Raw genomic sequence first — 12,234 nt, 5'->3', positions numbered from 1 at the left:
AATACCGACTGCGGACACACCGTGCCGCCCCAACGCCTCACCTAATGAAAATTCGATCTCTTTATTTTTTATTTCCCTTACATCGACTATTAACGTCATAAATACTCAATCTGAATGTTCATTAACGATACGATTACGTCTATCCTTCTGCCGAATATGATATAATGGGGCCCTAATCGTACTTTAATCGTTTATGTACTCACGTGATTGTATAAACGATTATTTCGCATGGACACGAGTTATGCCGTATATTTTTTTTTAAATTAAATCTAATTTGTTACCTATAAATTTTAGCATAACATAATTTTGATGCAGACCTTAAATGATGCTTTAAGAATAAATAGGTTTCACAATTATTAACTGTAATTAGTAATAGCTGAAAATAACAAGGATGTGTTATTGATATAGGTATAGGAATAAAAAGTGCCGGTAGAGTGCTCTCAATCATAGCTTGTAGTTATTGCTTTTAAACAATGCATTGCCTACACAATACACATAGCCATACTGAATATCGGTGCTCGCTTAAAGCGTTTTTTCGAGAGTAGCAGCGCGGGCCGAAATTCGTTGCAGAGGCACGTGAAACACCGTAATGGGATTATAGTGAAATACAGGGTGGTGTCGATCGAGAGAAACAAGCGACTAATGAAGTTATTAATCCGATTTTATACGGCTTTCGATGTTCATATTCATCGCTTTTTTAGTTTGTTCCATACAGGAAGTAATATGAATATGCTGCATAGAGATTGGCGTGCAGTTTCAAAATGTCGCCTGCTTTTTTTACAGGAATCGACGAATGACAAATTGAAGCTGTCGATGTTGAATGGAGGGGACTCGGGGACGGCGACACCAGTGGGTAAGACATTATTGATATTAGACTACATATTTAATAAAGCCTAACCAGGAAAATAAAAAACTGCTTTAGGAGGTCTGCTGTCGCTTCTTCGTTTTAAAGTTGACATTATCAGTACAAAAAATTTATTCCCTATGTTACCACAACATGGCGAGGTTTTTTGTTTTGCTGGTCAGGCTATAAAAATGAATATTTCATACAATAAGCCATTAACCTAAAACATCAATGCTAATATAAAACATAGTATTTTAATATATAGAGGTAACATTGAATGACCTGGCTTTCTATGACTTGCCTATACGATAAAATATAAAATTCAACGATAACTAGCCATAGCTAAGCTTCCGCCATAATTTACCATTGAGATACATCACTAGATATCTCCTTTACAGCAAAAACAAATGTAATTTCATTTCTATACCCCTAATTGGTCAGTAATTTTACATCATATTATTTAAATAATGTTTTTAGGTTATTTCTTTTCTTATTTGTTTCAGGTGAAAGAAACAGTCCGCTGTCATATAATAACTATCGAAATGGAGATATAAAATCTCTGAGTAAGTAATGGATGCATTCTATTTTCATTAGGTCACATTCATATTGACATGCAAGTATTTAATTGGCTACAGATTAACGAGTCATCTGGGAAGTAGCGAAGACAAAGAATCTAAAATTATCGCGACAATATCTCTAGAATCTTTATTAGTCGCCTGTATGATTTGAAATAAACATTTTCATGTTTATTTTGTATTGTGAGGCATTGTGCAAAAATGTATAAAACATTAATTGCCCTTGTTTTTAAACGAAAATTTTACGTTTATAAAATGATTCTTTGTTCATACGCAAATGTTCGAAAACACAAAACTACGCAATTGTTGATAAAGAACATTAAATTCTCCTAAAATCGATTTTCACTTATTTACAACATGAACTCTCTGTGAAGGCTAGGATTATATATTATTATTCGTATTCATTAGAAAGGAATTTTCTGCAAGTAGTAATTCTGAACCTATTTTGTAAACTGACATAATGACATCAGGGATGTTATGGAGCTCCGTAACCGTAACCGAACCTAACGGATATCCGATTTAAAAATATATTAACGTAACGGATACGGTTACGGTTAACCGTAACCGTATCCGTTACAAAAGTTTCGGATAAGTTACGGATATGTTCCGACAGGTTTTTGTTTCACCGCTCACGCGCCACGTGAATCTTGTATAGTTTGTTTGTTATATTTAGTAATAACATAACCCCATTTATAAATAGTATTGTTTTATTTAGGACTACTAAGGTACTTAATTTAATAAAGTGAAGGAAAAGTGTTATGTTACGTACTAAACTGATTTTAATGACAAAATGTGTCCAAAGTAGTTTAATTTCGACATATTTTGATCAAGTTAAAGGTAATTTTGCAAAATGTAAACAGTGTGATAAAATTTTATACGGATAGGAGGTGGCACTACTTCACTGGAACTTCATCTCAAATTAAAACACAGTGGTTTTCCGAACACCCATGTCTCCCAATTAGTTCATCGATAATTAGTAATCGACGATGACGACGAACGATAGTTAGTAATCGTCGCCCTATTGTATAACATAATATTTTTTATTTTAGTTTAATCTTATATCCGTAACCGAAACTATCCGAAACTACCGGATAATCCGAAATAATTACATATCCGTAACTGTATCCGAAACTGATATAATTTTATTTCTATATCCATATCCGTATCCATATCCGAAATTTCATATCCATAACATCCCTGATTGACATGCAAACAAGTAAATACCCGAAACTCTTAACAACTCAACAAATGTAATAAAGTATCAGTATAATAAAAAATTCTGATGCAAATCTTATTTTTTTTAATTGTCGTTTTTCTATTACTGCAGGTAATTACCGGATATATTTAACGAATGACATGAAAGGTAACGCAACGCCACGCAAAAGATCTGTGGCAACAATGGACGCGCAATCTATTCGGTCTGTAGAAACGCACGCGCCGCCGCCAACCAGCCCCGAAGATAATAAGGCGCTTACCACGTAAGGAAACCAGTTACTATAAGCCTTTTTAACAATAGCCTAAAACGAACCCGACAGTAGCTTCATATTAGTGGATCATAAAGTGTAGTTTGCATAAATAAAACAAAATATCGTATACATATTTTTACGAGATATTAGGAATTATAAAGTTAACCTACTTATTATGTAGGTTAATTATGAATTGTAAATAACCGCTTAAGGATTTTATGAAAACCCAATCACGGGAATTCCCAAAAGCCGGACTGCAATACAATCTGCATGTTATAAATGTTATTATCCAGAAAATAGCACTCCTAAAGGTGTATTCACAAAATGTACCTGTATTCTAGGGTTTGTTCTTATTAATTGTTTTTGTAGTTATTAATAAAAATATAAACAGCATCGAGGTCATACACAGTCGCGAAACAATATCAGGATTCTAAATCTTAGATAAAATAATATAAACATAAAATTATACGTCACGTTTTTAGCATATTTTGTACTACATACTGTTGTATCAAAGTATGTCATATGTTACACTAGTATTTACTATTAAAGATAAACAAAAGACTCAAACGGGACTTTTATATTAAATGACTAATTATAACTTGATAATGCAAAATATTTTGTGAGGCCGATTCTAAATCCAATATCTACAGCGTAATAAGGAAGTTTAGCATAATAGCCAATAACAAAATTATTGAACACATAAAATTATGATAAGAAAGTATAATAATAGCATCATGTACTATAGTTCAAAACTAATAAAAGACAAAGTTTTCAATTTTGATCTTAAATTTGGATCAAGATAGATTTGGATTAAAATGTATCACATTTTTCCATGCTTATATAGGTTACCTAATCTGATGGGGGACGAATAAATTCCAATCTCATTTGTTTTTTTCATATCTAAACAATCACAACTTCTTAATCGTAGTTCGACTTAGGAATAATCATAACGTTCCAAATATTTCGGTCACAACTTCAAGTACGCTACCACTAAAAACAACATTAAGTACATTAATTATCTAACCTCTTTTCCCCTGATAACGAAAAATTATTCGAAACTATTTTTGGAAAATGATGCTTATGAATTATGTCATATAAAGTGAATAGATACATTTTAGGTGACCCAAAAAATGTAGTCTTCGAGGACTATGATCGGGTCTTTGAGATTCTTTAAACGCGTGTTCGCTAAACGTCTACAATAATGTTTTTACATAGATATATCGGCAATAAATTTTGCAAGACGTTTAGTACTTAGTACTATTATTAAATATTCATATCAAAAATACTACTTTTTATAAGCTTATTTTTTATTTTCTACAAATAGTGTAAAAATACCTGCGTCCTAGAGAAGTAGACAAAATAAATTTCTTGTAAAAAATAACTTCAATATTACCGCTGCGAATAAAATCTAGCACTTTCAAACATCAAAGCTACTAGCTGGTTATTAAATATGACATCAGTATTTCTACGATGACCTAGTTAGTCACTTTATGAATAATGTTTGATAAATATTTTATGAAAGGAAATTGATAAATCTTTATTGTACACACGTTTCTGGTCTCAATCAAGACCGAATTTTTTTTTTTAGATGTTAGGTATTAAACACATAAAATAAATATTCGAATAGTTACAATTTTATATTAAGATTTGGGTATTGTTTAATATTAGTAAGTGTGACAGATGTTTGTTTCGGGTACATCCGAAAAAATAAGGAATCATGAATCACATTAACATTTGATCCTATGCGGAGATCAAACCGGCAATCTTTCGTTTTGCAGATGTTTACTCGACACGGAGTAGGTACTCCATTATATTATCTATTAGCTTGAATTTCTCAAGGCATTCTTTTAATCACGACTAAAGTTCCTAAGTCAGTTTTTAACAGAATCTTGCAATCGATTTCATTAGGTATTTTAGTAAACATTGGAATTTTAGAAAAATATATAATTATTTTTAATTTCAGAAAATACATATCACTAATATGCAGTTGTATGTACGCAATATTACTAGTCACATTGGGGTTAATTATATACATCGCTGATCCGTTAATTGACTACTCTGTTTCTGTGGTAAGTAATATTTCATATAATTATTTCTTATGCTTACGCAAATATTAGACATCGGAATAAAACTTGTTTTAAAATTTTATCGCGGACTTTTGTATTTTAAATTTCTCCCGACATTTCAAAGACTTTTCCGACGACCAACACCTTAGACTGCGTGACCATGGCTGCAAAGTATTCAAAACGTCGGGAGAAAATGAAAATCTAAAAAAACGCGATAAAATCCGAAAACTAGTGTTAATTCGACGTAATAATTGACATGTAAAAATTTATGATAACTTATGTATACGCCACAAAAATAATTAATAAAAATATATTATTTTTTCCAGATTTACTCAATTATCCTCTGCAGTATTGGATTTTTATATCTTATATTTTTAATATATGATATTACCCGCTATAAAACTGTTGCTTTAAAAACCTAAAAATTAAGGGTCTGCACGAAGAACAAATCGCTGATTATTTCAGAAAACAAGAAGTAAGTGTTGCAAGAAATGTATCATTAATTACTCATTGTCTAACACCGCCGTGACGTTTTGCAATAATTGCTACAAGCACCTTTTATCAAAGATTTGTATTAGGATATAAGAGAATGTAGATAACTCTTTTATCGCGTTGATAGCCAACGTACCGTCACTATTGTATAAATTGCTATTAGATAGTCATTTTAATTTGTATATTGCTTTCAAGTTCAAGTGATACTAGAATTCAAGGAACTTCTAAAGTAAGAGAAAAAGGGTACTTGAAACAAACCATTTATCCGTAATGGATACCGATTCTTGTCAGTTGAAAAGAATGAAATGAAAGATTTTTTTTATTTTATCCACAGGATATAAAAAGGGAATCGCAGGAAAGCATAGTAATTACACCAATTATTTCTGTAATTGTGCCACTTCCAGCCAAAATAGACTTTTGAGAATAAAAATAATAGTACCCATGTAATAAACTATTGCTTTTTTCAAAGGGGATTTATAAATGTTTTAAAGTATTTTTAACACATCTATATTTTATACATATATAAAAATCAGTTGCCATTTATTGATCTCGCTTAAACTCAAAAACGCCTTGATCGACTTGAATATTTTTTTTAGTTCTGTTATTTTTCTGTTCTTTATTACAGATGGTTAAAATAAAAAAAATAAAATGTCTGCTATAAAACGTTGTCAAACTTTTGCTTGCCTTTCCAGAAAGAGTACAGGCATATTACAACAAAGTTACACTCGGTGTCGCGAGTTTTATCCACGTTACTCTCCAAAACAACCTATCCGTATCCGTTTACGTCTAAGTCATTTAATTTAGAGACAATTAGTAAAGGTTTTAGTAATATACCGTTGGAATCTTGTAAATGTACATAAAATTATTACATACATTAAAAAGATAATATAATACATATATTATCCTTCCCTGCATAAAAAGTAAAAAGCTCGGATTTAAAGTTAATATGTCACTTTTAAAGGTTTCTTATTTCCTATTTTTTATTTCTTTTGTTGACAGTTACAGAACTCACATTTATCAATGCTTAATAATATGTTTCCATCCTTGTATAGAATTATTAACATTTAATTACAATTTAACCAATTCCAACTTTATTAAACTCACCATAGGTACTTTTTTGTACGTAAATAAAACTACCTAAATATTCATGATTCATATTTTTAGGAGGAATTCGGCACTCCAAGCACGCCAGGGGATCGCACTCCTGAAATGTTCAAACCAGGAAGCGTACCACCGCCGGTGTTCATACCACTTAAACATCAATATTGCTTCAGTCAAGGCCGACATTCTGGTAGTTTTTATCTGAAGTTGGGAGCTGCTGGTAAGAAATTAAAATTAAAATAATTTTGGTTGTTTAATTCATATTATCTTTTCAGCCCTTGCAATAATCCAAATTACCTCCTATATAAAGACTGTAATCATTCTCTAGTCTTGCTTTAAATAGTGAAAAATAGCGAGATAAAAAAATATTTCAGTAACAGAAACCATCTCTATTATTCACTGAGGCGTTCTGATTTTAAAAGATTTATAGTACTAATATAATAAATAAAAAAATACAGGATATATTATTTAATTTGTGCATATATCATTGTGTTTATTCCAAGTTACGAAATGAAAACTATATAAAAACACCGCGTCGACAAGTAGTGTTATCTATTGAAACTTTGTTCTTATTAATTGTTTCTTTTTATTAATTATACGTTCTTTCTCAGGTTTCGCGCTGGGTCATCTGGTGCACTCAGTCCTTTTGCTAACTGTACAAATTGGATTGTTATTCGACGAAAATGTCGATAACGACAAATGTGTTAAAATCCCGCAAGTAGTACTGGATGTGATGTTCCCTGGCTACTGCTTCTTGCAACTGTACTTCATATTTAAATATTCCAATGTCATAATCTTACGAGCTCAGGTAATTTCAAATAAATGTTATTATCTCTCATAACAGGTTAAGAACACCAACGAGTTGTCTTTATCAAAAACATGTAGGTCTATTTATTGTATTTTTTATTTGTATTAATTTTACTACGCATAGACTCGCCTGTGCAACAAAATATTTTTAAAAAATGATGCAGTTTTGTATTAATTATCATTATACAAAACAATTATCTATTACTACAAAAACTAAATGATTTACCTCAAGTACTTTGCGTTAAAGACAAACGACAAAACAATAATAATGTTAAATCAAAATGATGTTTCAGGGTTTGGCTCGATTTGCATTCATGCATATGATCGGCAGTAGTCTGTGTTTCTGGGTATCGGCCATAGTCCGTGAGACTATTTTAGCGTTAACACTTTACGCCAACTCTGTATATGGAGGTAACAACGAAACCAACACCACTTCTGAGAGTCTTATAAGTAAGTTTTAAACCATTATAATATTAGAAGTTAGTGTAATCGAAGATAGCCTGAGATATTTTGTAATCTTAATTTTTTATAAAATTTTATAATATGTAGCGATATGTTGCAATTACATCAAAATTTATCCTTACATAGATCATGCAACTGTTTTATGACGATTTTAAAATTAAGTAAGCCATCAACGGGCCGTTACCTTGTGATACCAAGAAATAAAACATATTTTTGAACCTAAAGTACTGTTTCTTCATATTTTATATCACAAACACTAAACTACGCAACCCTTTACTAGGATTTCTATGCGCAATTTATTGATAGCGTCGACACGTCAATATGATGTAAAGTGATTAAGAAAGAGTACTTCATGCAAATAAATCACCTTTAATTACACCGATAAAAGTAAATAGATTATATGGCTTTGCTGAATATAAATTAAGCAGCGTTACGTATAATACATTAGAATATTACAAAAACATTAAGTAGCTAAATTACTGCTAGATGTGTCTTTGTCAATTACAACTCGCTTTAACGTCAAAGTAAAACACCTTGAGGTAACTTACAGATCTAAGAGTTTTCAAATTTACTAACGCACGCTAGGCCAACTTTAACCCTCTCAGCAACAAAGGAGGTTCGTGCTCAGCAATTGGATAGTATATAATTCAGGGCTGGCATCATTATATCAGTACTTGAAGGGATTAATAAATTAAATGATTGTTGCAGTGTTTGACAATTCTAATAACCACATTATTGACATCAGCGACCTACACAACCCGGAATGCATTGGTTCGCAGGCGATTTCATCAATATTTGAAAACTTCTCCCCGTATCTCTATCCGTTTAGCGTAGAATTCAATATCTTAATAGGTATGTATATAACTTTTTAATACATTTTAACACGATTCATTTGAATAGACACTTATAAGGTTTTTTTCTTCAGTGGCCGTTTACTATATTATTTGGAGCAATATTGGTAATTGTGATAATGACGATGCAAATTCTGAATTGAACTCTACTATGGACGATAATACTACTGTCTGCAGGTATTTTTTTTTACTTTGTGGTAAAGTAATGAATAGAAAACATACACAGCTCTGGGTTGACCAGATGTCAGATTTGTTAGATGAAGATGGCTCGACACATTGGTGTCATAATAAATCTATAAAAGTTTTCATTTTGCAAGAAAAGGATGCATAAATCTGAGGTTTCTTACATTTTAATCGCTCATAGCATCTCTCAAATACATAAATTCTCATCTCTACAACATATAATAATGACGAAGAAGTGGAACTATGTATAAATTATCGTACTAAATAATTTACCTATGGTATATAGAAGTGTTTAAGTTTGAATAGATAAAAATTGCTAATGTTGTTTATTAAAACAGGATTCCTACGGCCAACGAAGACAATGACTACACGAGTAATATCGTGATCCACGCAGATTGTCATGCTTCAAACAAGGGACTGTTCCTTGGCTTGATTCTGGTGGTTTGTGTCGCGGGTATGCTCATCCTTGGATTCGTGTTCAGCAGTGTTGGCGGGTAAGATAAATTCAATGTAAATTTATATGTACTTGAGAATTTCATTTTTATGTTATCGATATTTAGAGCCGTGTATTATAGTACAAGCATGCTTCAAAGAAATTAGGATTGAAAAGAAATGTAAAAAATTTAAACGAAATTAATCAATTTAATGTTTAAAAAGTATGATAAAACTATATCCAATAAAACTATATAAGTGTGCTATTTCATTACAGTGAATTCCTCGAGATGGGATATCTTCTTAATAACTGCATGATGCTCGCGTTACACACCATTATGCTGTTCGCCGCTGTGGTCGCTTTTAATCAATTAAGAAAGCTGGATATCAACGAGCACCCTATATCTCTTCTTGACGACGTATTGCTTTTCATTTGTCTGCCCGCCTTCTTCATGGAGACAGTGTTCTCTATGGTGGCTACTATAAGCATTCTTAACATCGTCAAAACTGTTGATTTCGTTGTCATGGTAAGTCCTGTTGAAAATGTTTTCTCTTTCTTCACTTATCTGCTGTGATTTATGAATGAGATATTTTCTTACTGAATCAATTACTTAACTACTTATCATGATCATGTGTCTGATATGTTTTGTTAGTAAATTGTTATTATAAACCCGTCATCGTGTTACAGATGATACAAGTGCTAATCCAGACACCACTTATCATGGACGGGCTCCGACGTTGCTCTAACAGGAAGAAATTGCGTCGGACGAAGCCCGGCCGGGAGTTGCTCATGTTCCTACTTATCGCTAATGTCGCCATGTGGCTCTTCTACACCTTCTCCTATAAGTCCCCTGAAAGCCTCGATGAAAGATACGCGTTTTATGGCAAGGTCATGTGGTCGATACTCGGCCACGTCAGTCTCCCATTGATCATGTTCTACAGGTTTCATTCCAGCGTGTGCTTCGCTGATATTTGGGATTCTGCTTATAAGCCAGGCTCTGAACATTAAATATGTGATGCTTGGGCTGTAGATAAGATTTTCGTACATACAAGCATAGCAAGCGAGAGGCTAAATTTTATAGAAATCGTGCTTGACTACCAAGACTATAATTTATTTATTTTTCATGTTTATTTTTTCAAATATGTTAGCAAGTTATAGATAAATAATTTGCACAGTAATATATATTTATTTTACCACCCGGCCTCGCGCTTGGTATCCTATGTCTTAGATTATATTAAGTTCGGCTTAATATTAAAATTTGCACTATAATAGTGTATACTGTAGTCATATTAATTTATATAACACTATACTATTGTATAACGGTATTAAGCTTTAGTGTGAAGTAGCTTATTTAGTTTGTAGTAAAACTCTTGATAAGTTCTTTCAGCTCTTTTATTTGATATACCATAATTTCTTGTAGTTTTGTCTATTGCATCTCTCATACCATCTTATTACAATCAGGCTAGTTTACTTTGAGCCTATAAAGTATTTTGAATCCAATAATTAAACAAAGAAAATAGTTTCTCAAGGGAACATGAGGTGTATCATTATTTGTTATCGGGCATAATTTTGAACGGAGTGGTCCAATTTTAACGATTTTTTTATTGAATAATAAACTCTCGATGACTCCTTTTTGTGTTTGACAAGGAAGCAACAGCAAACAATTCCACCCTTAAGTAATAAATAGGGATGCTTGATTATTTATCTGCTGTATTAGGACTCGTTAACCGTCTCTACCACGTAAGTATAATATATTACTGGGTATTATCTAATACAAATTTATATTATATAGTAAGCTGCATCATAATCAAATGAGGAAATCCATTCAACCGCTCGCAACGTTCAATAATAGCCATACAATTTCCATATGATTTCCAGGTACGTGCCACTAGCCACACACGTGTCCACAATGCACGTATCAATAGGGCGTCTTAGCCGACCAACTCAGAGAGCCCGTTAATTAATGTTGCGGCCCCACAATGCAATTACCGAATATTAGGTTAAGTACTCGGACCGTCCGGGAGCCACGACGCACTTAGCTTGCGTGACGCTCAGATACAAACTAGTTACCTAATGCTAAGGGCATGTCACACTGGCCGACAGTGCCTTTGCCTGTGGCGCTTCATCCACTTGTATTTTAAGCTTAATATTATCGTTGCATCAAACAGAAATCAGTCGGTAAAAAGAATGATAACAGGAACTTGCTTTGCTGATGGTAGGATATATTTTACACCCGGCCGGATAGCGACCACCATACACAAGATGTTAAAGCCCGCCATAGTGACCTATGTAAGTGTGTCGTGTTCCGGGATCAGCCTGTGTATATACGATTCCAATAGGCCGGCATAATTTTGTCGACTGCCGCGCGATAATCGTCTTTCGTCAGTCGACACTCTATTGGACCCCAATACACTTATCATCACGCGCACTGGCGTCACTTTGCTGTGCTCGTATTAAAGAAAATAATAAAAAAAAACTTCGAGATCGTTATAATTTAATTCCTGAAATGTAATACGTATAAAATAAGTTTTATGCTGAATTTGTCAGTAACGATAAACCTTTTATCGATAACTAAATATTTCTAGAGAATAATACTAGATATTTAAAATAGCTGAGATAAATTGCTTTTAGCGTTACCGGTAGGTAACTGATGTGGCAACATCAGCCACCGAAATGTAGTAGCGCTATCTTATATCTATAATATATATTATAAACTTGGTATGCTATGGCAATAATAAAAGCTACGAAAAATATAATTTATTTTGGTGATTCATTACTATTGTTAGTCCCTACTAGTGTTGCAATTTAAAAACTCCTGTTTTAAATCTGCGTGCATTTCTATTACCATTAGCAGGTTATTTAATCCATTAGCAGGTTATTTACATTGAGCTACTGGTAAAATTTATGTTGAGAATTGGTACCATCGTCATAACTTGAACTTTTTCTTTTGATTA

General features: G+C 32.5%; 1 protein-coding gene across 1 annotated transcript; it reads left to right on the top strand.

The window, feature by feature from the left end:
- Positions 1 to 714: 714 nt before the first annotated feature.
- On the top strand, positions 715 to 10,661 carry LOC115453550 (proton channel OtopLc). The gene is given in 14 exon segments (XM_037441284.1): positions 715 to 853; positions 1,348 to 1,407; positions 2,747 to 2,897; positions 4,849 to 4,954; positions 5,278 to 5,359; positions 5,362 to 5,426; positions 6,608 to 6,764; positions 7,156 to 7,352; positions 7,645 to 7,801; positions 8,522 to 8,665; positions 8,739 to 8,841; positions 9,186 to 9,341; positions 9,557 to 9,806; positions 9,968 to 10,661. Coding segments are annotated over 14 exon segments (2,079 nt in total). The 5' UTR covers positions 715 to 723; the 3' UTR covers positions 10,289 to 10,661.
- Positions 10,662 to 12,234: the final 1,573 nt, after the last annotated feature.

Source organism: Manduca sexta, chromosome 22 (assembly GCF_014839805.1).
Source record: "Manduca sexta isolate Smith_Timp_Sample1 chromosome 22, JHU_Msex_v1.0, whole genome shotgun sequence".
Lineage (NCBI taxonomy): Eukaryota > Metazoa > Arthropoda > Insecta > Lepidoptera > Sphingidae > Manduca > Manduca sexta.
Note: the sequence above shows the minus strand (reverse complement) of the source record. Positions and strands in the feature narration are given on the sequence as shown.